Source organism: Aythya fuligula, chromosome 15 (genome assembly GCF_009819795.1).
Source record: "Aythya fuligula isolate bAytFul2 chromosome 15, bAytFul2.pri, whole genome shotgun sequence".
Taxonomy (NCBI): Eukaryota; Metazoa; Chordata; class Aves; order Anseriformes; family Anatidae; genus Aythya; species Aythya fuligula.
In genome coordinates this window covers 12,758,335-12,785,590 of record NC_045573.1, presented here as the reverse complement: position 1 = coordinate 12,785,590, position 27,256 = coordinate 12,758,335, and the positions used below count along the sequence as shown (strand labels likewise).

Genomic DNA, 27,256 nt, shown 5'->3' with positions numbered 1-27,256 from the left:
TGCAGGGCCCCACAGCCCACCACCAGCCCCCAGTTCCCTTGCTTTCCCAGGCTGGAGCCCACCCCTCTGCCACGGGACTCCGGCTGGAGCTGCCCCTGACTCTGAAGGAGGCCAGCAGACACCCACTGGAAAAAAAATCTGTTTTATTCCTATGGTGGGAACACAAGAACAGTGCTGCAGCCCCCCTGGGCACAGCAGCCACATCCCCAATCCCCGCTGCTCCTGCCTGGGGCCAAGCAGCAGCTGCACCCCCGGCATCCCGGCCCTGCAGGAGGAGAGGTGCGGGACAGGGTCCTGGGGGCCACCCCACAGCTTTGGCTGTGCCTCAGGGTGGCCGTGCCCACCTGGGGCCAGCTCCAGCACAGGCCAGGAGCGCTCTTGGTCCTGTGTCAGGGACCTGCAGGCACCCAGCACCCCATCAGGTCCCTCCTGCCCCAGCAGGACCTGTGTTGGAGGTGCGTGGCTGTGCCATCCAGCCCTCCTGCCCCACCGCTCCCCTCTGTGGGTGCAGCTCTGCCCTGTCCTACTCGTCTCCCTCTGCCCCCAGTTGGCACCACACGTTCAACAGGCTCTGGGCAGATCCAGGACAGCCCAACAAAGCACCACACGTTTTCCTTGCAACTGAGCAGCTCAGAGCAGGGGAAGGTCGGGGGTGCTGGGGTTTTCCTCCCTGGCTCCCTCATTATCCCCCGCGTGGTGCGGGGATGCTCCCAGCAAGCAGATCCCCTGCACCCACAGCCCAAGGGGGCTCCTAGGTGCCGGGGGGCTGCTGCTCACCAATAAAAACAGACTTGGTTAAGATCCAGGGAAATTCTTAGTAACATGATGCACCATCATCTTAAACAACAACAGTAGGCAAAGGGAAGGATGGAACAGGAAAGAACGATTTGGTTACAGGAACGAAACAAAAACCCAACCCAAAACGTAGCCCAACCCCTGACAATGCAATCACAGGAAGGGAATCAGCACCCCTTGCCATAAATATTAATTCATTTAGTATGTGCAATTGTGTGTATTACTATAGTGCAAATAGCTCTGCATTGATCACGGAGCAGCCAGCCAGAAGGGGACTGCCTGCAGGTGACACAGGGACTAGTTAGAGACAGACAAGAGTAAACACGTATGGAAAACAAACAAACAAAAAAAAGCAACGCTGGGAAACACCAAAATTAATCCCCATTGCTGCCTCTGGGCTCTTTGCTCAGCGGGGGCTGCAGCCCAGCATGGTGAGGAGGGGGCAGAGCAGCAGGACCCGAGCGCACTGAACGCATTGCCAGCCTCCAAGCCCCGTCCTGCAGCCTGTGTCACAGGCTCCAGGGCAGTGCTGCTGTTTCACCCTTTTAATGGATGCAACACGGAGCCAGGCAGCATGCCCAGGCAGCCTGCAACACCTCCAACCCATTGCTGCCTCCTCGCTGAGCCCCGGGGCAGGATTCATCACGCGCTGGGCATTTCGCCATCGGTGTGTCCTCCCTCGGCCCAGTGCCAGCCCCGCACGGCCTCGCACTCTACTCGGGCTGCTGCCCGGCTCGCCCACATCCACAGAGGTTTTTGGGCAGCAGGAGGAAGAGGAGCTCTCGGGGTTCCCTTTTGCCATGGCACCAGGAGCCTGGGTGGTGGCACCAGGGGTTTTGGTGCCAACGGAGACGACTCAGCACACTCTGCTCGCACTAAGCAGGGCTGTGCAGACACAGCCTGTCCTTTCTGCCTTCCCTGCACCTCTCGTGCTCGGAGTGGGAGTTTTGCTGCTGGGGAAAACCCGCGGCTGCTCCTCTGTGTCCCCTCCAGCTAGGGCGAAGCGCCCCCGAGGGCAACCACAGAGCACCCCAATTAACCCAGCAAACATTTTGGATCTAAGCTATTCAACAGCATCCTGATAAACCACAAGCAAACCAAAACAGCGAACAGAATACAATTCAGCATGCGTGCACAGACCATGAAGCAACCTCCTGGTGCGTGTGAGTGCCGGGCAGGGTGTGTGGGGGGGACGGGACGGGTGTGTGGGGACCTGAGGCTCCTGCGCCCCGCTGCCGACGGAGCTCCAGCCCAGCCCACAACACCTGCCTGCACCCATCCGTGCCTTCCCCAGCTTCGGGGGCTTTTTTTTTTTTTGTAGATGGGGACAAATGATGACGAGTGAAGTGTCACATGCGCACGCAGGCACACGCACACCCGTGCACACGCACTGCTCGTGTTCCCGAGAGCAGAGGGTACGATTCCATCCTCTCCCCACCCCAGTGAAAATTTTCTTACATTTATACATTATTTAAGACACACGCTGATATATAAATTACTGTCTCTATATATACTATGTATAGGCAGCAGGGCCAGTCCATGGAGAAGGACACCGGGGGGCTTTTGCTCATTTCCCTCTGTCCTCTGTGTAGTGCTGGAAGCGAGTGAAGCTCATGAAGACTTGCTCCAGGGATATCTGGCTAACCGAATAGTCTTCTAAGCGATACTTCTCTTTGGCTTTCTCCAAGGCCCCAAAGACCTGCACGGGACAGCACAGCAGCACCAGTCACTGCCAGATCCCTCATCCTGGGGAGAGCCACAGCAGGCTGCGGCTGAAAGAGCAAAGCTTTTCCCCATGGAAACCACGGGGCAGCAAAACCTTCCCTGGCAGGAGGGTGGTGAGAAGCCAGGAGACGGATTATTTAGCAGAGTACCATTATTTAGCAGAGTACCCGAGCCCATTAAAAAAACGCACACGTTTCCTGGGCTGGGGTCCAACAGGGCTGGTGGCTCTGCAAAGCCACCGCCTGCAGCCCTGGGGAGCAGCAAGGAGCAGCGAGGCTCAAACCCTGCAGGCCCTGGAGGGTCTGTGCTGGCTCACAGGATCCTCATGCTGTGCTCCCGGCAGGGAGATGGACGTGATGACCAAACACAGCCCCTCCAGCGCCCTGCTGTCGCAGAGCCTTCAGGAAATGCTTGGAGATGAACACAAGCAAAATCAGCGTGTGAACACTGTGTGAACTCCCCAGCCACCCTTGCCTCCTCCTGCAAAGGGAGGAGACGTGCTCCGGCACCCCCTTACCTGTGCCCAGCTGAGGTTCTTGTTGGTCAAGTGGTAATGCACCATGCCCTGGTGCTCGTGCTTCAGGACACTGCCTGGGAGAGACCAGGAGAGAGAGGCTCTGAGCTAAGAAACTCCTGAAGCTCACCAAAGCCCCCGGCCCCCAGCCCGGCAGCTCCCGGTACCTGGGAAAGTCTTCTCCACGAAGGCCTTGAAGGCCTGCAGCTCGCCTTCCTCGTCGCTCCGCGTTTTGGCCAGCAAGGTGTAGCCGCTGCCAAACTTGCTCTTCAGGTGCTGGGGGCTGCCCAGGCACTTGAACTGCCCGTTCACCATGATGGCCAGCCGCGTGCACAGGGCCTCGCACTCCTCCATGCTGCGGGACAGGAGGGGGGGCTCGTTCAGTGGGGCAGGGGCGCCGGGACGTGCCGGCTCTGCCCGCTGCACCCCCAAAACCTCCCTGCCCGGAGGAGTCACCTGTGGGAGGTGAAGATGATGGACTTGCCGCACTCCCGCGTCCGCGTCACGGCGTCCCAGAGCAAACGCCGGGCCACGGGGTCCATGCCAGTGGAGGGCTCGTCCAGGAAGATGACGGGGGGGCCGCCGATGAGGGCGATGCCGGCGCTCAGCTTCCGCTTGTTGCCACCGCTGCAGGGGGAGATGGAGAGGGGCCCGACGTGAGCACGGAGAAACCACGCCAGGAAAAGTGGAGAGGACCCCTCGGAGAGGGTGTGGGGGCACGCAGGGGTGTGTTTGAGTCCCTGCTCACCTGTAGGTCCTGACGAGCTTGTCCGCGTGGGGCTCCAGGAGCAGCCCCCTCAGCATGTTCTCCACGCAGCTGCCGATGTAGCGCTCGGGGATGCCCCGCAGCCGGGCGTACATGCTGAGGGTCTCGCGGCCCGTCATGTGCTCCAGGAGGGCATCGAACTGCGGGCAGTACCCGATCCGCTGCTGGACCTTGGGGGGGAAGAGAGGAAGCCAAGGGGGTCAGCTCGGCAGCAGGTCTGCACCGTGAGGTGTCCTGGCACCCCCCAGAGGTTCGCTTTGCACCTCCGCAAGGTTATGGGCTTCGTGTAATGGGGATGTCCAGGGTTGACGGGGTAGGTGCACCCAGGGATGGGGCTGAAACCCCTGACCCATGCTCCGGGGTGTTTCAGGTTGTGACTTATCTCTTGCCTTGCCACAGGGAGTGGGCGATTCCCAGCAAGGAGAGACCTAGCAGGGGTTTGGAAGCATCTCTCCTGCTTGTTTTAGGGAGACCACTGTCTGACCGTGGGCACTAACTCACATTTTTCACATGCCCAGTTGCAGAGCTAACCCATTTTAAAGCTTCTGCCGCCCTCCCAAGGTTAGGCTTCCCTTTGTTTCCCATCTGTTAACCCAGTAGAGAGGGGATTGATTCCAGGTGAACAAATTAACAGGGAGCCAGATGAGAACACCACATCCCTGGGGCATCACATCACCCCTGACACTCACAACCATGCCCTCCTCAGAGGCACTCTGAGATGGCCCAGCCCAGCAGGACACCAGACACCGCCCCCACAGCCCTCGGTACCTTCTTGATGTTGGCCAGGATGCTGTGGCCATCCACAAAGGCATCCCCTGACGTGATGCTCTCATCACCTGTCAGCATCTTGAACGTGGTGGTTTTGCCCGCTCCGTTGAAGCCGAGAAGACCAAAGCATTCCCCTTTGCTGACCGCCAAGGAGATCCTGTCCACTGCCAGCAGGGACTCCCGGCTGTCGTAGACCTGGGGGAGAGCACAGCACAAGCGTGCAGGTCAGGGCACGTGCCAGGTGCCCGACGGCACAGCCAGGCTGGCGGGGGCTTCACCAGCCCCCAGGGAGCACGGCTCTGCTCCCAGCAGGATGCCCAGCACGGACCTCGCTCTCCTCACCTTAGTGAGCTCCTTGATGACCAGGGGGCTGCTCAGAGACGACAGCAGCTCTGGTGGTGACTCCAAAACCTTCTTCCTCTCATCTGCTACGTCACGGTCCTCGGGAAGCACGGACACCCTGTTCAGCAGTGCCACCTGAATACGGGGACAAAAAGCACCGTCACCTTGCTGCTGGGGGACAAGGGGCTTCCTCTGGGCTGGCCTGGCAGGAGCCACCCCCTCCATCAGCCACCTCCAGGGCACCCCTCTCCAACCCACACGTCCCACAGGACCTGCCCCTCGGAGCAACCTGCCCCACGGCTGCTCCCCAGGGAAGATGACTGAGGTAAAAAGGCCAAGAGCCTGTGGGGTTTGGGAGCTGCAGCTCCTGAAGCGTCCCAGCCAAGTGACGCTTCATGCAGAGTACCAAACGGAGGCAGAAGCAGAATTTGGAGCCCTAACCACCACATGAGTGACCCCACGAACCCCCAGCATTTGGGTTTGATCTGAGCGAGGGACACAGCCCTGTCTCCAGCCGGCGGGGACTCCTGCTTTGTCACAAGGGCACCTTGCTTCTCCCCCCACGTGCTTCAGCTCACCCATTTCCGCCGCCTGCAGATGCCACAGACCAAAGTTCTCAGCCTCCAGAGAAGGTTTGTCTCAATGAGGAAGAGGAGGAAGAGGAAGGAGAAGCCCTGGATGGTCAAGGAGGTCAAGTACCGCCCGATCCCAGGCGATTCCCAGGAAAAGTAGTTCATTTGATAGCTGATATCTGAGCAGGGTTGGAACAAAACCAAACTTGGATCAATCCCCACTCTGGGGAAGGGCAGATAAGCTTCAGAGAAAGCTGTGAGCTTTGCCAGCCCCATCCCCACCCCCACCGGGCTCCCTGCCCACAGCTCTTTCCAGCACTTCCCACAAGAGGATTCAGGTCCTGGAGGGCATCTGGCACCAAGGTGCTGGGCACAGACACAGAAGAGACCGAGTCACTCGTTCAGGACCATACCCGGCTTTTCCTGACTAGTCCATGAAACTTTCCCCAGTCCACATTTTCCTCCAAATCACAGAATCAAAGAATATCCCGAGTTGGACTCGATATCCTTGTGGATCTCTTCCAACTCCTGGCTTCTCATTAGTAAGAAAAAAAGGTTCCTTATCTAGATCACTCCATTAGTGTCCAATGCTGCCCCGTTTTTGCTTTAAAATGACACCTGGAGCTACTGCCCAGGTCGGGTTAGAGGCCTGGTGACACTGGAGCCACCTCCCCAGGCGAGCATCTCCTTCCCAAGCCCCGGCTGGGAGCACCCTGGGGACAGGCACCCCCACAGCAGGGACCCAGATGCTGTTGTGGATTTTTTAGCCCCATCCCCACCTCAAACCCCACTCCATCACCTCCAGCTGCCACAGGGCACATGCAGAGCAAAGCTCACCCCTCCAACTCCAGCTGGATTTCCTCCAGAACAGAACCAGAGCTGCCCACAGCCCTGCTGGACCCACACCAGCCCTCCCAGCCCCCCCAGCCCCACCGAGAACCCCAAAAGGGGCCAGCCAGGACCAAGGCAGAGACTCACTGAATGCCTTGCAGATGAAGATGGCTTCAACAGAGGAGGTGCAGAACTGAATGAACTCGTAGTTCTGGTAGAAGTCACTGATGCACTGGCCCAAGCAGTAATTGGGTAAGGCCAGGAAGACTTTATCCAGGGTTCTGGAGAGGTCCACCAAGCCCAGCTCTGAAAGAGGACCAGAGGAGGATCAACAGGCTGGATTTAGCTGCTTTTAGAGAAAGACCCTGACGCATCTCAGAAGGAGAAACAACACATTTTGTTCTGCTTAACGGGTGAGAAGGGGCTGTCTGGGGGGTTTTCTGCTATGTGGCCCTAGAGCCTAAGTGTGAAGGAGTCCCTTTAGGGGCTGCGTCTTCTCGGTGACTGCAGGGTGCAGTGCTGGGTGTGCAGAGAGGGCAGCCACCCACCTGGGATGCTCATGATGGTGACAGCGAGGAAGGTGGCTGTGCCCGAGAGGATGTTGAAGATGGTGAGGCGGGTGTAGGCAGTGGCTGCCACCGAGAAGAAGAAGCTGAGGAGGTACATAAGGGGGATGATGGCCCAGCCGTAAAGGAGGAAGATCAGCATCACATCGACGAGGTGGCTGTCTTGCGTGAAGGCTTGCACGTCAAAGGCTTGGAATATCACCTGGGGCACAGCAAGGTGAGGAGAGCGCATGTTTGTCTTGACTGCAAGCGATGCCATCCTGCCTCCATGGCCCAGGCTGCACCACCCTGACCAGGGACCTGCTCACACACAGCTCCTGCTGGCAGCAGCAGCAGCCCATGCCCGTCCCCAAGGAAAGCCCTCTTCCTGCAGATTTTGATGCCTAAGGGTGAATCCAGGGAGCTTCTCTCCATGCTCCCACACGTCAGATTTTCTAGGGCCAGTGCCCACACCCGCTGCACCCAACAGACCTGGATCAGGGGAGCTGGGCTCTACCAACACACATCCCGGATCTCCCAGAGGATCCACAATAAGCACCCGGAGCTCATCTGGGAGATCCCTGCAACTTTCCATGAGCTGCAGGGGTTTCACTGAGACAGGAGGGCGTTGGGCTGTCAGAAGCGACCTACCAGCATCAGAGCGCAGGGAATGAGGAAGTTGATGATGTCCCAGAGCAGGGCGGACAGCCAGAAGTTGACCACGTAGACGCCGCTGACGAACTGGACGTGCTTGGCCTTGATGGCCCGCTCACTGACCAGCAGGAGGGCGAAGGTGCTGGCAAGCGAGGCCATGCCGTACAGCAGGTTGATCGCAATGGCAAACCCGGTCTGGCCCCTGTGGGAGAGCAGCGGGGCTGGTTAGAACAGGAACAGCCTGACAGACCGACACGGAGGCCGCATGGGGACAACACGCCTTCACCGTGCTTCCCATGGAGTCTACACTAGTGAATGCCCCCAAAAAAAGCACGTCTCTGTGGGATGAGGGCACAAACAGCCCTCCTGGCACACCACAAACCTCCAGCCACCCTGACAGACACCCTAGCAGGAAAGGAAGCGCCGCGCAATCGGACGTACTCCATGAGCTGGTCTTTGGCCTTCTCGGTGATGTTGCGGGGCTGCGGGTAGTTGGTGACCGTGATGGAGGCATTGGGGCCTGCCAGCACCCTGAAGACAGCGTTGTCGGCCAGCATTAGGGCCGTGGCGGGGGAGTGATAGGCCTGGTTGTTGAAGAGCGCGGTGACCATCGTGCGGTTTCCAGCTCCTTCGAAGGAGGCGGCAGCGATGTAGTGCTCGTTGAAGGCTCCCCCCTCCTCGGATGCTCTCGAGATGAGGTACTCCTCCAGGCCACCTGCCGAACACCACCGCTGTTACAAGCGGACTCCAGGCAACGAGAGCTGACCGGGGCCACCTGGAGAAACCCCCAGGCAGTGCCAGCCCTGGTGGCCCACTCAGCCCCGAAAACACAGCTCTGTCTGGGTGAGGAGGGGAAGGAGCCCGCTGTGGGACCCTCCTGTGCAGGACAGGATGCAACAGGGTGCATCAAGTGGGACCCCAGCCCTGGCAGGAGAGAAGCCTGCAGCCCCCGCACACATCGCTGGGCATTGCCCGGGTGCCCTGCCAAGCCTCACCCGGCACCTCCAGCGGCGACTGGCGCTGGGCATCCAGTAGCTCCACGTACTGCTCTGCCAGCTTCTGCGACAGAGCCGAGGTGGCCGGTACGGAGAAAGGCACAATGGTCTGGCCGTAGGGCTCCAGCGTCAGCCTCAGCAGGGAGGAGTCCCTGGGTCCCGGGAAGGTCTTGGCCACGATGAGGGCAAAGGCAGTGAAGATCAGAGGCACGAGGAACTGCGCTGCCACCATCTTCCAGTTGCGCCAGCTGTACATGGCTCGCTTCATGAACATGGCGTAGAACTGCTGGCAGCACAGGTAGAACTGGCAGGGGAGAAGGCAGGTCAGCACCGGGCCCAGCACCACCACGCACGGCTGGGGAGGGAACGAGCCCAGAGCCCCCTCCCGGTCCCCCTCCAGCCCCCAGGCTGTGCCACCAGCTGCTTGCAGCAAAGGGGTTAGCAGGGCAGCTGCTTGACTTCGGTGCAGCTGGTCAGCTGTTCAGAATCCACTTTGGGATCTAAGGGCTCAGAAAAGCAGCTTCAGACATGGCCTTCACCTCAGCCCAACTCTCAGCACGGGAGGTTCTCAAATAGGATTGCTGTGGCAAGGCTGCCTGCCAAGGCAGCTGAGAGGCCCGGAGCTCCCAAGCCCAGCGCATGTGAGCGCCTTCTTTACTTTTTAAACCATAAACATCTTTCTCCCTCTAGTGTGAGACATGCCCTTGAGAAGGACAGGGCAACTTATCACAGGCATGTAGGCAGCGGGCCATGAAGGACTGCAGCAGATCTGGAACACCCAGCGAGGGAAAGAAGCCTCTCTCATCTCCCTGCTGGAAATGCCAAGGGCTGTAGCAAAAGCAGATGAGAAACACTTGGGATCACCTAGACATCTTCACAAGGTGGCACCTCTACAGAGCACGGGATTAATGTGAAGATTGGCAGTGACCAACCCTAAGCGACCCTTAAAATAATTTGTGCTGAAGTTTAGGATTCCACTTCTCCACTAGCGACTTCCAACTCACACAAGGTGAGACAGGGCTGTGGGGGGCTCCGTCCGGTAACCCCACTGCCGAGGTCCTGTGCCTGGGGCCCCGACACCCAGCACTCACCCCGGTGTTGAGCTTGATGCTGGAGCAGTCCTCTGTGATGAGCGCTCCGCTGTCATCTGTCATGTCCGTCATCCCGCTCAGGCTGCTGGAGTCATCCATGGCCCAGTCGTTGGAACGCCTCTCGTGCTGGTACTGCAGAGCAGGCAGCTGGATGGCCTGGATGTCCATGCTGGAGTCCACCAGCTTCCCAACTCTGCACCAGGAGGGACAGGGGAGGATGAGAGGAGAACCCAGACGGGATCAAGCTGGAGAAGCCAAACCCAGGAGACAAAACCCATGTGTGCTGTGGAGAGCCCACCGCAACCTGCGTTGGATTGAGCCTTCCAACCTTCCTTCTCTCCCCAGAGCAGATGTTTTTCCCCCAGTCTGGACATTCAGACACAGAACTTTGGGAAGGGCCCGTGGCAGAAAGGTGCTGCCTGTATGAAGCTTCTTCCACAGTTGCAACTGCATTTTTGTTTTTGTTTTTTAATCAATTAAAAATCTAATGTTTGTTTTTGCAGGGAAAAGGTTAAAACATGACTTAGTGGGACTTCACACCTACACTTGGACTTGCTGTTTCCAGCCCAGAGAGCTGGGGGGCTGTGCTGGACATCACTGCTGCTGGTGCCCATGGGGGCTGTGCCACAAGACGGCTGTTGGGACTGTCCCAGTGCTGCTCACAGAGCCCAGGCCACCCCTGGCCACACGCTGCATGGTCCCAGTCCCATTACCCTCTGGAAAACTCTTGCAGGTCATGACTAAGGCACACGGATTGCGCAGCCAGCCCCGAAGGGTCCCTGACCACCACTCTTGGGGGGGGACTCAGCTCACGATGGAGGACCCAGCTCGTGCCCCCACACACTGCTCTTCCCACCAGCTGGACCACAGCCCAGCTCCCTGTCCCCCTACCTCAGGAAGACCTCCTCCATGGTGGTGACCGAGGCACCGTAGCTTGCGATGCCCAGCTCCTCACGCTTCTGCTCCAGCTCCGTGAACAGGGCCTCAAACCTGGAAGGACGAGCGAGGTGTCAGGCTCTGCTGCTCATCCCTTCTGCTGCAGACAAAAGCCAGCTCCAGCGGGCAGATCCCCCTGCTTGGGGGCACCGGGATGTGGTTTCACAGATGGCAGACAAAGCCGTGCAGTGCAGCACCCATCCAAAGGCACACCCTGGGGCTTGGATTTCAGCACAGCCACAGGTGAGAAGAGGATGAGAGAACTCAAAGTGATGGTTTGAGTCCTGCAGCCAGCATCAGGGCTGCCTGCAGCACTGGGTGTCCTTCTATCCCCAGGAACAGCATCTGGTCTCCGTCTTCTGCTGTTCTCCCTTGTCACAGGCAGCCTCAGACACCCTCATGCCATTGCCCCATCCAGAGAAACCAATGCCCCCAGCCTCCCACACCCTGCCCAGGCGGTTTCTGCATGACAGGCACGGTGGCAGGAGAGTGACGTGCCAGCAGACACAGGGGGGGACTGCAGTGAGAAGAGGAACCCAACTCGACTTCCCAGGACCAGCACTGCAGCCACGGGCTCACGCACACCTGCGGCTTCCCAGGAGATGCAGAGAGCAGAGATCCCCCAGTGCGTGGGGACAGGGGACCCACTTGGGGAGGGAGAGCAGGAGGTGGCACCATTACCTGTGGGTGCTCTCTTTGGGTAGGATGAAGGACAGCTCTGCCCCGGCGTTGCTCTCCATGGTGGCGTTGGGCACGTACTGACAGATGAGGCGGGAGATCTCCCCCAGGTTACAGTAAGGCTCTTTCACCATCACCATGTGGTATCCTGCCCCTGGGAAGAGGGGAAAAAAGAGGGTAAGCCAGACCTGGCCCTTCAGTGCTGGAGCACAGAGAGGGGCTGCCAAAGGGGCTGCCAAGGCACCGCAGGGCCTTGCTGGCTTTGTGTGGGCTGCAGACAATGCAAAAGCCAGCGAGAAGGGCTGAAGGCAAGCCAAGGAGCAAAGCTTTCACAGCACCAGCCACCTCTGAGCGACTAGCTGTGAGAAATAAGCAGGGTATGGGCCTCAGGAAAGGCGTAACAGCGTGACGGGAAGGCAGAAAGAGGACAAACACTCCAGCAGAGCCTGCCTGCTCCTTCCTTACCGTATTTACGTTTGAGGAAGAGCGAGGAGCCGCAGCACTGCAGCTCGCCCTTGGCCATGATAGCGATGCGGTCCCCCAGCAGGTCGGCCTCGTCCATGAAGTGGGTGGTGAGCAGGATGGTGCGGTTGCTCCTCTGCTGCTGGAGGAGGTCCCAGGTGGCTCGGCGAGAGGCTGGGTCCATCCCTGATGTCGGCTCATCCAGCATCACCACCTGTGCATGGGAGATGGGCGCTGGTCAAAACGGGTCTGGGAGAGGCACAGCAGTGGTGGAAGGGGTAAACCTGGGACCCACGAGCCTTGAGCCCCCAGCGTGCATGCAGTGGGCTTGTCTGGGGGAGTTCCCAGGCAGCAGAGCTGCACTGCAGCCTCAGGACATCAGTCTCAGAGCTGCTTCCCTTCGTGGCAGTGCTTCCACCTCCTCACTGCCCCTGCATCTCCAGTAGCAAACAACAAGTGAGGGACAACCTCAGAGCTGCAAAAAAAGCCCCGGGGAGAAAGGCTCAAAGCAAGCCCCACCGCGGATGCTTGCCTTGGAGTCCCCGATGAGGGCGATGCCGATGGAGAGCTTTCGCTTCATGCCTCCGGAGAGCGCCTTGGTCAGCGAGTGGCGTTTGTCCTCCAGGTTCAGGATCCGCAGGACGTGGTTGATCTCCTCGGGACACTTGGAGGCTGGGAACCCCTTCAGCTGCCAGACAAGGAGAAAGAGGGCTAGGTACACCAGCAGGGGCAAGCATTCCTGATAGAGACCCTTCCCACCTCGCCAGCAACCAGTTGCTAAACCCCATCACGGCCCCTGCTCCACACCCAGGGGCTCGCTGGCCGGCTGACACTGCATGCTGAGCAGCATGCAGTGCTGTACCACAAGCCCCAGGCTGCCCCAGCACCAGGCTCACCCCTGCGTAGAAGTGGAGGTGCTCCTCCACCGTCATGTTGTCGAAGAGCACGTCGTGCTGGGGACACAGCCCCAGGCTGCGGCGGATCAGCACCATGTCCTGCGAGATCTCGTAGCCGTTGATGTACGCCTGCCCGCTCGTCGGGGAGTACAGACCTGTGAGGAGCAGCAGCAGACCTGTGCTGAGCCTGCCCGGCTGAGCTGGAGGAAAGGGCAGGGCCCTGCCGTGGCCATGAGCCCCCCCAGGTGCTGCCCAGCTGGCACCCACTGAGGCTGGGGCATGGAGCTCTTCCCTCCCACCCACAAGGGAGGCCGAGAGGCTACCACAGGCAAAGTTGGTGCTGCTGTGTGTGCAGGAAGCCCACAGCAACCCATCCTACAGCGAGCCTTTCTCCTTGCAGTGCTGGCTGCGATCTACTCCAGGCACCTTTCCCTCCAGAGGACACCCTCAGGCCGATCCCCCAGGCTCCCTCCATCTCCCCCAGGCACTGATGTGCCTCCCAACACCCTGCCGTCCCCAGCTAACAGCTCAGCAAACCCAAGGTGCTCTAAGGAAGGGCAAAACCCTCTCCAGGCTCAGAGAGGACACACAGCTCCCCTTCCCCAGCCAGCCCTGCCCAGCAAGCCTGCAGGCAGCACACCCCCTGCTCCTGCCCGTGGCAGGACACAGCCCCTACCTGTGAGCATGGACAGAGTGGTGGTCTTCCCAGCCCCATTGTGTCCCAACAGAACGGTGATCTGCCCTTCGTACATGTTCACCGTTAAGTCCTTGACTGCCTCCTTCACCTTGTTTCCCACTCTGAAGACCTGCAGAGATCACCTTACTGAGCTGATGCTGCACTCACGCCGAGTGCTGTCAGGCCTGCGCCCTCCAGGCAGCCCAAGGCTGTGATGCTCACGTGGGGTTGAAGACCCCTGGGTGAAGAGGGCAGTAAGTGATGGGGAACCTCCCCAGAGGTGGGAGCTTTCAGAAAACCAAGCACCAGGTGCAACGGGCACTGCTGCTGCATGGGCAAGCACAGCTCAGCCCGGTGGGACCAGGACGGAGAGCCCTGCAGGCCTGCTGTGCTGGAAGAACGGGGCTGCTCTGCCTGGACCACCACGCAGGCCATGCCTACTGCCCTTCCAGAGCAGGGATCAAGGCACCCCGTGAGCTCAGGGTGCTGTGAGATCGCTTGACAAATGGTTGTGGGAAAAGGCCTGAGCTGTGCTCCCACTGGCCACCACACCTGGCTGCTCCTTGCAGGAACTGCACGGCCGGGGACTGCTCGAACGCCGAGACAGCACGGGGGAAGGGAGAGCATGGGACCAGAACTGGCAACGGGAAGGCAGTACCTTGGAAAGGTGCTTTATTTTGATGCCTGACACGAGGTCAGAAGGCTCCTCCTCGATGTACTGGCTCTTCAGGGCTTTCTCAGGGTCCTCCTCCTCCTCCTTCTCTTTTCCCACAACCGTCCTGGGGCGCCCGCACCAGTATGAGGGCTGACAGGAGAAGGCAGAGAGACAATCAGCCCCCAAAACCCTGTATGCTCTAAATGGAAAAGGCCTGGGATCCACTTGATGCAGTTACACCCTTTTTGACCTGCTTCTCTAGGAATTAAATGTCCAGGACCTTAAAACCCTGTGTAAATAGCAAGTCAGCAACTCCCGGGCCTAGGGCATCTGAGTGCCAGCACACCAAGGTGCCCAGCACAGGGCTGCCCTGGGGTACTACTGCCTTCTGCCCCAAATCACCATCCCAACACCTGCATCTCTGCTCCACCAAGAGCTCTGCGTGGGTCTAGCTTCAAGAGGAAGTCGGATGCTCGAGTGCAATTATGCTGGGATAAGGGGATTTAGAGGGGAGGAGGAAAAGCCTCCCAACATTCACGCAATCAGAAGCAATGTCTCAGTGCAGCTTAGGCAATTCTCAGCAAGCAGCTGAGCTGCAGTGACCACCACGGGGACAGGCTGGGGTGACATCAGACCTGGCAGTGAGTGCAGCACAGCCGACGGGTGACAACTGGCTGGCCCTGCAGCTGCAGCCTCCCCAGGCCAGCGGTGACAGCACGGGACAGACCCCGCTGCACCTTGCTGCTCAGGGAGGTCTCAAGCGACTGTGTTTGCTGACCCTCACCTGGGTCTTCTCTCTAATGCCTTTGCTTGGGGCATGGAGACATGGTTAGCAACACTGTGCGTGCCAAGAAGTGTTGGGACAAAGACTGAAAGACAAGAAGAACTATGTCTTGCAGGTCATAGACAAAAATCTGGCTGCATCACCCTTGACCGCAGATGCACTGCAGGCCCCCCAGTTTTGGAAGCTGGTGGTGCCACCATTTTGCTTTAGTCTGACCTGCTGCACAGCCCCAAACCATAAAACATCACTGAGTAATATAAAATATCACTGTAAGTCCTGCTGGAAAGGGTGTGCAGGCAGTGCTCACCGTCAGGAAGAAGTACCAGGGCTGCGGCACGCCGTACTCCCCCGGGAAGACAGCCTCCACGTACCAGGCCACCAGGCCATAGAGCACCGAGTCCAGGAGCAGCATCCCCAGGACTTGTGCCAAGGTGAAGTTGTCGTCCACGCTGATGGGCTTCATGAGGTCCCTCCACTGAATGCCAGTCCCTGCAGTGACACAGGACACTGCTCACCCCTGCCCAGGGCGCTCGCTCACCCCCAGAAGGACGGAGGGGAGCAGCAAGTGTTCCCAGGGCTGCAAGATAGCACCCCCGACCCTAATTCAGTGCTCCATAATGAGAAGCACATGCACAGCCCGACAACCTCCATTTCAAATACGTAAAGACGTAGCAGAAGCATACTAAACCTGGAGGCTCCCACCCTGTCCCTTGCACACATCACCAAACTTCTTCTATCACATTCTCCATAACTGCCCTGAGAAGAAACCATCTCCTCTCCGGCCACTGCCCTTCCATCCCTGCAGCCTTCTTTTAGTCCCACCACTTTGCAAAAATGCTGCCTCTGCTGGAACCAACAGAGGATTCTTACTAATGTAGAAATTAAAAAATGGAGAGGAAACACAGTAAGTTCCCATCCCTAGGAGCAGAATTAACTTTGCCACCAAAGCGGCATGCAACAGCATTGTGCAAAGCATAGACTCCATTTGGTGACTGCCAGATGCATGGGTTTGGAGAGGGCAGAGCCTTGGTTCTGACAAGAGCTGTGGAGCATCCAGAAAGTACCCGTCCTGCTCTCGTACAGCTTCTCCCTGACTTCTTTCTGCCCCTCAAACCACCTGCCAGCCTGTCCCGACCCACCACAGGAAGCTCTGACGCACCGAAGGACGTGCTCACCTTTTCCTTCAAACATGCCGATGAGCTGTGCCCCCATGGCCATGGCCACGTTGGAGATAAGGCAGGACGCCAGCTTCTGGCTGTGGGACATGAGGTCGTAGCGAGGTGAGATGAAGAAGTAGGGGATGTAGGAGAAGAAGTACAGGAAGCCGCCAGCAGCAGCCGCAACATTTGCTGCGAGCACAGAGAAAAGAGGGAGGGAAAACATCAACCAACTTCCCAACAACTTTCCATCCACAGAGACTGGGACCTTTTGTACAAGGGGGGCAGGATGATGAGTTGCCCAACCCAGTGCACGCGGGGGCTGCAGCAGCTGGACGAGGCCCTAACACATGAGCCTGTCTGGTTTGGGAAGTGCCAGTGTACACTTCCAATGCACGGTGTGGAAAACGCAGCCAAAAAATGGAGGAAAGAACCTCCCTCCACACGACAAAACAAGTTGTTCTACACGCTGCCCTCTGCAACCTCATGTAACTCTGGAGCTGGCCCTGCTTAGCACACACTGTTGACCTCCAGAACTCCCTCCCAACCAAAATTAATCAGAGGTCTTACAGCACAACCCCCCTGGCATTGCATGGCCGACCCACCCAGCCCTGTGAGGAGGCGGGCGGGGAGGAACTCACCTCTCGAGAAGAAGGTGCTCACCATGAAGTTGAAGGAGATGGAGGAGATGGAGAAGATGGCGAGGAAGGTGAACACCAGCGTGGGGTCACTGTTGGTAAGCACCGCTCCTTGTTCGCTCACCTGCCGAGAAAACGGGGTCAGGCGTGGGGCTGGCACTGCGAGCCTGGTGTCCTCCGTGGGGTAAAGGCAAACAGAGGCAGGTGGAGACACCCAGACCCTCCCAGAGCAGTCCAGAGGAAGGAAACGGGGGCTGTCCTCGTGTGATGCAGGGTCTATGAGGCAGGGGATGCCTTGCTCTGCATCCAGACTGCCGCCTCCTGCTTCTTGTGGTACAGATGTGAGAAGAGGAGAGCTCAAGGTGCCGAGGACACAGCCCTGAGTGGTGGGATGGCCCTGCCTGGACAGTGCCTGCACCCGCAGAGCTCCCACCCAGCCTCCTGGGCAGCTCACTGCTGCTGTGAGAGGCAGCTCTGGGGCTGTGGATGCAACACCCCGAAGCTGGGAGCAACTGAAACAGGCTCCTGGCTGCCCTCCATGTGCATTCACCCACAGAGCTCCAGCTGTGCCCACGCAGCTCAGCAGAAGGCCAACTCCAGCCTCTGTGACACACGGGGACGAGTCCCAGGTCACCGGGACAGCCCAGCCCGCGGCAGAGGAGCCCTGTCACCCTCGTGCCCCGGCACCGCAGAGCTTCTGGCCCGAGGGCAGACACTCACCTTGACACAGAAGAGCACGGTGACGAAGAACACGGACACCAGGAGGAAGAGGAAGAACATGAGGAACCAGGCGCTCCAGTGCAACCAGTTGCTGAGCCCCATCATGTGCATGTACTCCTGCAGGGAGGTCACGCCGTCACCCGGGGCTGCTGCCACACTTCCCGGGCAGGGGAACAGGGCCACGGCAAGGGGAGGTGGAGAGGTGGAGACCGCTCTGCCCCCCAGCACTGTCGAGGGAGGTGGCAGCCCCGGGTGCCCCACAGGAGCTGTTGGCCGAGCTCCCCCCTGCCCACACACCACAGCAGGGAAACACGGGGTTCCAAATTGGAAAGACAAAAGTCCCGTTTCCCACATGCTGATCTGCACCCACAAGAGCTGCCTCTCTGTGGGCTGCCCCTCCGAGCACCCTCACACCAAGGGAAGCGGAGCGCAGAGCCGCGTCCCAGCATCAGGATTAGCGACATTCCTCACAGTGCCTTGCTAATCCCGCTGCCATTGAGCCTCCCTGACTCCTGTGTGCTGGCTCTGAACCCAGCGGGGATTTAACCTGGAGTGCTGTGTCCAGTTCTGGGCTCCCCGCTACAAAAAGGACAGGGATCTCCTGGAAAGAGTCCAGCAGAGGGCCACAAAGATGATATGGGGCCTGGAGCATCTCCCCTATGAAGAAAGGCTGAGAGACCTGGGGCTGGTCAGCCTTGAGAAGAGAAGACTGAGAGGGGATCTCATCAATGGTTATAAATCCCTTAAGTGTGGGAGACAGAGGGATTTGGCCAACCTCTTTTCAGTGGTTTGTGGGGACAGGACAAGGGGTAATGGCCACAAGATAGATCACAGGCAGTTCCACACCAACACGTGGAAGAACTTCTTCACAGTGAGGGTGACGGAGCACTGGGACAGGCTGCCCAGGGAGGCTGTGGGGTCTCCTTCTCTGGAGATATTCAAGGCCTGTCTGGATGCCTACAGACCCTTGCATTACCTTCAGCTTCTTCTCCTTCTCGTGCACAACGGCGCGGACGATGTTGAGCGAGGTGTAGGTGAAGCTGAGCATGAGCAGCAGGGGAAGCTGGTTCTGGATGGCGAGGACGAAGAGGTCGTTGACGTAGGGCGGGTAGGGGAAGCGCTGCACCACCACCGTGATGTTCTCCAGCAGGCTGGCGGCGCTGGCGTTGGCATGGTACTGCATGATGGCCCTGTCCACAGCATGCTGCACTGCCAGGAAACCTTCTCGGATATAACCTGCACGGCAACAACACCATAAAGTAGGGATGGGCGCGTGCTCTCCAGGAAGTAGAGAAGAGCACGGCGCCTTTGGAAGAGAAGCAGCCTTTACAGAAGGAGGGATTTCTTGGGAAGAGCAGGAAACATAAGGAGAGCTCATAACAGAAGGAAACGTTACTATGAAAACACCCTCTATCATTCCAGCAGATGCTGGGAAAGATTTAAATCAGAGGAATTTAAATCTTTAGCAATCATAATTTAAAAGCAGCTAGCAGAGATCCTCAAAATAACCTGCAATCCTTTTTCTGCCCACGTTTTTATTTGTCTAAGATTCTCGGTCATCGTTAACCATCAACAATGCCACCGAGCAGAGTTTATTTGTGGTGTTTGTTTGTTTTTTTTGGTAAACCAAGAACATGGGAAACTACAGTATGTTTTGGTGAGGAAGAATATATCCCATTACGGACACATTTGGTTTAAAAATTTTGTGTGTTAGAAAATAGTGAAAGATTTTTTTTTGTTTTTTTAACTGTTCTATTGTCACTTGGGATTTCTGCCACATTACTGAAATTGAGACTCAGATTCTGTTCAGAATGCCCCAAGCGAGCATTTTGAAAGCTGGCTGCTTAAAACGTGCTAGACAGGTAAGGAAAAGGTGAGAATATGAGATTAGTCGATGTTATATATTAACTAAGTTGCTAAACAAACACTGTAGTGAGAGAACTGATCCCAGCTTCTGGTCACCCCGTCCTGCAAGATATTTGAACTAGCAGGTATTGTTCTCTTGTGCTTGGTTTTAATTACACTCTGTGAGCAAGAACAGTCTGCCTGCCTTCTCAGTCCTTCAGTCTTTTTCTTGATGTCGCCATGAAATCAGGAGGAAGAAGACACCAGGCTGGGGGAAATATCCCTTTCACAGCCAGAAAGGAAGCTCCCAAAATCAAGAGCTGGGCTGGTCTGAAACTGGTGCCAGTTCCAGCAACGTGGCCGCTGCCTCCTGCTCAGGCTGCGGTCTGGCTTTCATTAAAAACCCGCGCTCAAACCACAGAATTGCTCTATTTTAAGCATTTAAATAGCACGATAAATCCTAGATAGTTTGGACCCTGAAATATATTTTCCAGTAACCCATTTAAAAATAGAAAAGAACATCCACACGCCCATCTCCTCGCCTGGCAGAGCAGTGCAGACCTGCCGGCGGCCTCACCTGGCGTTCCCCCATCCGCAAACTTGGCCTCCCGGGGGCCGGGCAGCTGGAAGAGTGGGAAGAGGTAGCTGGTGTGCCAGTCGCGGTCCAGGTTGGGGTTCAGGCCCGTCTGCTCGCTCCGCGGGGCGTTCCTGGGGCTGTACTTGAAGCGCAGCTCATAGTCCACCTGCGGGGAGGACGACCACGTCACGCACCGACCTCAAAGGGGCGATTTTGGGACCCGTCCTGGGAGCAGCAAGGTGCCGGGGGCTGCATTCAGCCCCGCTGTCCCTGGGGTCCCGCAGCACTCACCTGGAGGGGCAGTGGGGCTGTGCTGTGGTTGAAGCGGTGCTTGAAGACGACAGCAGCCAGCACGCTGCCCGAGCGGTTGTCCACCCTGACGTACTCCTCAAACTCCCTCTCCGAGGCGAAGCCCTGAGCTGCAGGGAGGAAAGCCGGGCCGTGAGCTGCCGGTACTCAGGGAGCAGAAGTTAGATCTCCTTGCACAGAAAAACCTAACGTTATTTTCAGTTTGAAACACGAAGTGCTAAGATTTTCTGTGCAAGGAGATTTCCAAAATGCTCAGCTTTAGGGAAGCGACAGCCACTTTCTTCAACTATTTTAAGCCAGCATTTTTCTAGATAGAAACTGCAACAAGATGTGACAAAAATCAGAAATAAACCCTGCAGCTTTACACAGGAAAACCGTTGCCTTGACGTTCTGACAAAACCGAGGCATCCTTGGAACTGAGCGTGGGTATTTAACCGAATAGAAGTTTGTCCGAGAATTTCTGGTCCCAGGGTGGAAGGCAGACTGACGAAGCCTAAATTCGTCCAGCTGGATGCCCTTTTTTCCAGCCTCATTTGCTTTACCTGTTCCCTGTAAGACCAGGCTGCTGAGCAGAGGGCTGTTCTGGGAGACCTCCTCACCCCGGCCGTCAGAGCACAGGCGCTGCCCTGGCACCCATGAAGCCGAGGACATCGCACCCCGTCCACGTCACTGCGGTGGTGCAGGATGGAGCCGCGACCACGCACGAGCTGTGGCCTGGCCCCGCTCACCTCGGATGCTGATGGGTAAAGCTCTCTCCACCGCCTCAGCGATGCTCCTGACGGCGCTGCTGTTGGAGGGGACGTACGCCAGCTCCCAGGGGTTGCTCGGGTGCCGGCGGTAGAAGAAGCCCGGCAGGTCATCCACGGACTCGGCGGGGTAGATGGTGGCGTTGGGGTGGCTGATGGAGTGCACCCGATGCCGAAGCGCGATCAGGATGGCAGCAAACAGCAGCGGGAGGCAGATTTCGATGACCGTTACCAAAATCTGCCGTTTCTGCAGCAAGGCCAAGGGGAGGGGAGCACAAAAACCACACCGAGATGTTAACACTGGAAGCAGAGAGAGTGCAGCAACGACGACCAGGGTGCGCAAACCCCAGTGCCCGAAGCGCTCCTTGCAGCGCCTGCAGCCGCGCAGGTTTCGCAGCCGGGGCTTTCCTGCAGCTGGCCACAACGGAGGAAGCAGCCAAGTTAACCACGAGGCCAAGCGGGCTCTGACGGCTGCACCGAGGAGGTTCCCACACCTCCCAGGACTTCCCAGCCACGGCGGTTCCTGTCCCCTTCCCTAACCTCCGTCCGGCTCTGAGCCGCGTGCCTTTAGAGTCAGCCTGAGCTCAGCACGCGTCCCAGGCAGCCCGAGCACCACCCTCCAGCCCCTCAGTTCTCCCCCGGGGCTGCCTCGCAAGACTTCAAAAACGAACTGCCAGCAAGCACGTGCTCAGCCTGGGCATTAATTAGCATTTAAAATGGGGCTCCTCCATTTCTGCTGGCAGGCGCCCAGCCTCGTGCAGGATGGTTTGCGGCGCGGGGGCAAGGAGCGCCTCCTCCTGCAGCCCGAGCTGCCCACAGGCAGGGCAAACCCATCTCACCCGACCTCACTCGCTGCAGCCACGGCTCCTGAGATTTCTCTGCACGCACCCAGGCCCAGCAAGCCCCGGTGAGATCCGCGGCACCGTGGGGTGTTTTGGGTGCAGCCCTGCCTGCACTGCCCGCTGCTCCAGCCCCGTGCTCTGCAGCAGCTCCTTCAGACCCACAACCATCAGCCCCTGAGCGGCGCTGCCCAGCAAGTTATAACCTCCCAGGCTCTCTGCAGACTGGAGGAAGGATTTATTTTTCAGACGGGAGGGGAAAAAGGAGCAAGTTGGGCAGCCTGTCAGAGCAAGGAGCACGGAGTCAGCCCTGGCATCGCAGGAGGGATGCGGAGGCTCTGGGCTGGCAGGGAAAAGGAGCGTTCCAAAGGAGACGCTCGTAGAAGCGAGTGTTGCAGTTGTCTGATGGTTTTATAATGCAGCTCTCGCAGACCAGCTGCCTCCTGCAGATTTACTACCATATTAACCCTCTAATAGTCCCTTGGACTTTCTCCAGAAGGGCTGCCTGGCTCCGTGAACTTGGCGGCTGATGCGCATTTACCAGCACGAGCTTTTGCTACCGCGGAAGTCGTTCACGCTGCCGTGTTTCAGAGGCACCAGGGACACCCATCCACAGCCACCACCACAAACGGCTGCTGCTGCCAGCCCGGGGCAAGCTGCGTGCCCCCACCCCAACACCCAGCTCCACGTGGAGGTGTGTTCCCCTCCCTGTGCCGGGAGGGGATGCTCCTGGTGGGACGCTGCAAGCTGGCCCTGCTCCTAGCGCCGAGGCAGCAGCCCAGCTCACCCTCCCCTCTGCCCCCTTTTTACTTTTACCCAAGTGCTGATGTGCAAAATGGGGACTGAAGCTGCCCAGCCTGCTGCTTCCTCCTCCCATGCTGCCCCGGCCTGGTGAGAGGCACGGCCACGCTGCTCCAGGGGGCTGCAGCCCCTTCCTGCTGCCACTCTGCTGGGCAAGGCTGGCAGCAGGATGAGCAGCGAGCTCCAGGCTCCCTAAATCCCTCATAATTAGCGGGCTGCCACGCACAGAGCTGGGCTGGGAGCAGGTGCCAGGACAGCGGTGGTTTAAGGCAGCCCACGCACCCCTAAAAGCTGCTTCTGAGGACAGCGGAGAGTAATGGGGTAAAACCATCTGGGTCGCGGTTTACAGACACTGCTCAGGACCTGCCAAATCCTTTAAGGATTTGTGTAAGGAGATAGCTCAGAAAAGCCACGCCGCACAGGAGGGCACGGGGGTTATCGTGTCCACGAGCAAGGAAGCTGAACTCTGCCTGATTTCAGAAGCGAGGGAAATGGGGAAATGCGGGCACGAGGGGATGGGGACAGAGGCAGGGAGGCGCTGATCCCTGCCCGCCTGCCCTGACACAGAAACACAAGAACCAGGACGCCAGGAAAGCTCTGATGTAACCACGTCTGGCAGTGCCAAAGGCAGTGTCCCCCCAGGAGCGCCGTGCCGGCCTACCTGCAGGATGTAGTTCTTCCAGAGGAGCAGCCCAAACTGCCTGAGAACAACCATCCTCCCATCGGACGGGGACCGCCGCCGCTTCGCAGGACTCTGAGGAAGAGGAGAGAGCAGTGAGCACGGTGCCCTCGCAGACCCCGGCAGCTCCCCACCGCCAAGGCCCAGGAGCTTGCGTGGTGGGGCAGAGGTTGCTGAGCCCCCCCAGGGCAGCAGGGTTTCATTTTGCCACAAGGAGCGCCAGGAGCTGACGATGATGATGGTGTGAGGAGACCAGGAAGCATCCCAGGCGTCGGCAGCAAGGCTGAGGGTGGCTATCGCCGCTCCCAGGACGATGTTGCAACAACCGGCTCAGCCCCGAAAGAGTGGAAAATAACCACAGTGCTCCCTCCCCAAGGGTCACGAGGAGCCCTCGAGAGCCAGAGGCGCCTTGGGTTTCTGGTGCTATCTGGTCCCAGCCATCCGCACGGCCTCGAGGCAGCTGCAAGCATCTGGACACGCAGCGAGGGAGGCTGCTGCTCGGAAACCCAGCCTGAGAGCACCAGGAGGTGTTGCAGCCACGTCCCATGGAGCTCCCGGGGCGCTGCACCCACCACACGGAGCAGGGCAGGAGCCCCACGGGCAGCGCTGGGCGAGCACGCTGCTGCCCAGGGCTCTAAAAGCCACCCCGAAGGCTGCTGTGCAAAGGGAGCCAGCGCTCGGGCAGCTGCACCCCCTCGTAGGGGTCCTTCAGGCAGGGAAAAGCTGTAGGGAAGGGGTGTGAGCACAGGATTACAGCACCACGACCGGCCCGAGGCTGGCCAGGAAGGCACTTGTCGCCCGTTCCTTTGGTTCAGGTTTCAGGCTGCGCCCCCGCCTCCCGCGACGCGAGGCGGCAGAAGTGTTGGTTGTGCAACGGGAGCACTGCTTGCCCAGAACAAACTCTTGTCCCAGAGGAGAGGCAAGGTTGAGAAAAGCACAGGGGAGAGAGGTCAGCACCCCAGGGTGCTGCACCCAAGCCGTTCCCCTCTCTGGAGGAACTCACCAGCCCCCCTCCTGCTTCCAGCTGAGCCATCCCTCCGAGGGCACGCAGGGGTTCCCCGAGGAAACTCTCCAGCCCCGGCAGGAGTTGAGCTGTGCTGGCACTCACCCCATCACCCCAGTGCAGGGGGTCAGCCCCAGCACGAGCAGAGCCAGCCAGCATCACGGCTGACCCTGGGCCGACGAGACAAGAGGAGGTAGCACGGCCCCGCCAGCAGCTCAGGATAAATGCCAAACAATCATCTCACAAATCCCTGACCTCAAAGGTCTTGTGCCAGGCAGCTGAACTCACTTCATCACATCACGTTCGGCAACTGGAGCCGGGAAACGCAAACCACAAAATCGGGGAAAAGGAGCTATTGAGCCAAACAACAGCCCTGCTGTGCTCGGAGGCTGAGCCCAGCAAGTCCCCTCTTCCCAGCTTCACCTCGGAGGTGCCCTCTGCCACGAGGAGCCCCGTGCTCCAGCCCCAGCCTCACGGCTTGGTCCACGGGCTGGCAGCACCGGCAGCCACACGGAAGGACACGCTGCCTCCCAGAAATAGCACGGGAGATGCTCGGCAGCAGGTTCTCCAGCTCTGGTGGGTACAGCACCAGCTCCCCGGGTTCGGAGGCTTGCTGCACTCGTGCGAGCAAAGGCGGGCAGGCAGGCAGGCTGTGTTTTCAGCAGACGCTGCACAAAAGCATCGCCTGCAGACACGGGAAAGCTGGCTCTGAGGGGCGGCCACGCTGCTCCGTGCCTCACCCGGCTGCCCCCGCGACGACAGCCGCCTCCTCCTCCTCCCTCTGGCCGCAGTGGGGCCGGGCTGCTGCCACTGTGATTGCTTCCTGAGGCCAAAAGCACCCACAGACAGCTGGGCCTCCAGAGATTAATAGCGCCCATAGCCTTGGCGGAGAGCTGCGAGTACAAGGTGAAGCAGCCCAACGAGGCCAGGGGGTGGACAGTGACCCACCCGGCTGGAGCTGGGTAAAAACATGCCACAAGCACAGCACCAGCAGCTGGGAGTATCAGAACAGCAGCAAGAGCGGGTTAAAATCCACACGGATCCGTGGATAAAGCAACAAGCATCCATTTGGCCAGCCCGCCCTACATAGCCAGGTCCCCGAGCCCTCCAGGTGTCCTCCTGGCTTGGCACACTTCTGTCCAGCCCTGAATCAAAATCCAGGTGCAAGCTCTGAGCAAAAAACCATCTGCTTTTTTTTACCGTTTGATACAAAGAAGTTCGATTCTTGCAGCAGCAAGCAACATCTGTGCCAGACTGTCCTGCTCTGCGCAGTAACCCAGAAAAAGAAGAAGAGCTCCAGAAGGAGCCCGTCAGACACCCCCCTCCCAGGCAGCAGGCAGGGGAGGAACAGCAAAGGGGATTTTGCCAAGGTGGCTGCTGCTAGATTTCGGTTAAAACAGACCAAAGCCCATCCCAGGCCCTCTCCGCCCCAGGTGACACCGTAGCAGAAATGCCACGGGAAGGGCCGGGACCCCTCCGGCCCCACACGCAGCAAAGCAGACGACAGGACGCCCGCGTGCCCACACGAACCACCTGAACACAAAAACCTCCTCCTGCACTTCCTCAAAGGGCATTGGGAACGAATCGAGGCGACCAAAACCATTGCTCCTTTGTCTCACAGGCGATCCGACAGCGACCTACCTGCTGCTTGCCCTGCCGCACCCTCGGACACCTCCTGAGTGCCCGTGCGGCGCTGCTGCTCCCAGCGGGGCTCTCACCTCTCTGAGAAAGTGTCAAGCACCTCTTGGGTAACGCCAACGCTACGCAACGTCGGAAAACTCCAGTATTGCCAATCAAATCTGCCCACCCTTTTTGAAGTGCCCCAAGAAAACCCACACCGAACCGTTTGCTGGCTGCGGAACAAGAGCAGGAAGGCGCTCAGGGCTGCTCTTACAGACTTGAGTGCAAAAAAAAAAAAAAAAAATGGTTTCCCAGGTTCTGAGCATCCCCAGAAATGATTTTTTCAACTCAGAACGTGCAAAACCTGAAGGGAAAGCCTTTTTTTTTTGGAAGGTGCTCCCTAGGCAAGCTCTGCTGCCCCAGCAGGCCCCAGCCTTGCTCCTGGGGCCGCTCGATGCAGCGATCCAGCGGGATGGCCGTCCCTGGGAAGCGGGGCTGTGCACAGGCGGATCCGTGCAACCATGGGAGGCACCGCGTGTACCTTGCAGGAGGACACCACGCAACTCACCTGCAACCCCGCGGTGCCGGGGCAGATCAGGTTACCTCTAGAGACGCTCTCCTGCCTGACCTCAGCGCTCGCTCTGCCAGCCAGGACCAACTAGCCCAGGGGAAGCAGGAACACGGCCAGCTTGGGGAACGTGTGGTCCCCCAGTTCCACCTCCCCAAAAAGCCCCCGCTTTCTGCACCGCAGCCCCGAGGGACAGCGAGCCTGCTGAGCACAGGGCTGGCCCCGTGGCCACCCTCCTGCCCACGAGGACCTGATGGGTTGGGACCGGGGCAGGAGGACGGGCAGGGACGGTGGCCACAGCCCGACCCCGCTGCCATCGCCCCGAAGGGCCGGGTGAAGGCCATGCAGCGCTTATTTCAGCTCCCTCGCCTCATTTCTGCTCTTCTGCTGCCCTGTTGCCATAGGAACGCGGCCTGGAAATGGCAGACGGGGCTTTTTTTTTTTTTTTTTTTTTAATCGCTTCTCCCCCCGGCTCGGCGAGGGAGCATCCCCGGCAGGCTGGGGGGGGCTGCAGCAGCCGGGGCCGGGCACGGTGCCGGCAGCCACGTCCCGGGCTGGACGGGGCAAGCTGCGCACAGCGTTTTTGGGAGCCGGGAGCCATTTCCGACACCTCCCGGCCATCCTGCCTCCAGCAGGGCTCCGGGACCGCCTGCCCCGAGCCGCCAGCTCCCGGCTGCTGCCGTCCCTTTCCCGTTTCGCTGCTGCAGGAAGCGCAGGAGCCGTGCGCCCGGCAGCCGACAGCCCCAGCGCACTGCGGTGCGCACGGAGCCCGAACCCCGACGCGCGCCCCCGCGAACCGGCACCGGCGGCTCCCGGGGCGGCCCCCACCGTGCGCGCCCCCGGCGCTCCCCGCTCCCCAAGGGCGAGCACCGGCAGCGGGCACGAGCAGCGGCGGCGGCGGCGCCGCCACCCTCCCGGAGACCCCATGGGGACCCCCCTTGGGGACCCTCCCGGTGCTGCTGGGGCTCGGCCATGGGGTCGGAGCCCCCCCCCCCCCGGTCCCGCACTCACCGGCACCCCCCGGCCGGGCGGCTCCGGCCTCAGCGCCGCGCCCGCGCCGCCGCCATCC

The 27,256-nt window shown here is 59.2% G+C and overlaps 1 protein-coding gene across 1 annotated transcript; it reads right to left on the bottom strand.

Annotated features, from left to right (window-relative positions):
• Positions 1-126: 126 nt before the first annotated feature.
• ABCA3 (ATP binding cassette subfamily A member 3) lies at positions 127-27,256 on the bottom strand. Its single transcript, XM_032197389.1, has 31 exons — positions 27,199-27,256; positions 22,979-23,071; positions 20,660-20,924; positions 19,914-20,041; positions 19,623-19,788; positions 18,177-18,436; positions 17,201-17,317; positions 16,484-16,604; positions 15,861-16,034; positions 14,993-15,174; positions 13,905-14,051; positions 13,247-13,376; positions 12,571-12,725; positions 12,207-12,362; positions 11,678-11,888; positions 11,216-11,366; positions 10,490-10,588; positions 9,599-9,791; positions 8,508-8,811; positions 7,954-8,227; positions 7,510-7,714; positions 6,862-7,081; positions 6,461-6,619; positions 5,489-5,661; positions 4,911-5,045; positions 4,569-4,763; positions 3,783-3,970; positions 3,491-3,661; positions 3,202-3,389; positions 3,038-3,111; positions 127-2,494 (listed from the first exon to the last, which is right to left on the bottom strand). Exons 2-31 carry the CDS (start codon positions 23,030-23,032, stop codon positions 2,363-2,365), a joined length of 5,127 nt encoding a protein of 1,708 aa, XP_032053280.1. The 5' UTR covers positions 23,033-23,071; positions 27,199-27,256; the 3' UTR covers positions 127-2,362.

What these genes read in the sequence shown, in the direction of transcription:
- ABCA3 (XM_032197389.1), bottom strand. Translation starts at nt 23,032, where the DNA reads ATGGTTGTTCTCAGGCAGTTTGGGCTGCTCCTCTGGAAGAACTACATC. An exon ending in GTCGCCGCTGGAGGTGCCGG is followed by an intron (nt 8,228 to 8,507) that starts GTGAGGCTTGGC and finishes GGTGTTCGGCAG; the next exon opens with GTGGCCTGGAGGAGTACCTC. An exon ending in CACCATCATGAGCATCCCAG is followed by an intron (nt 6,620 to 6,861) that starts GTGGGTGGCTGC and finishes GTCCTCTTTCAG; the next exon opens with AGCTGGGCTTGGTGGACCTC.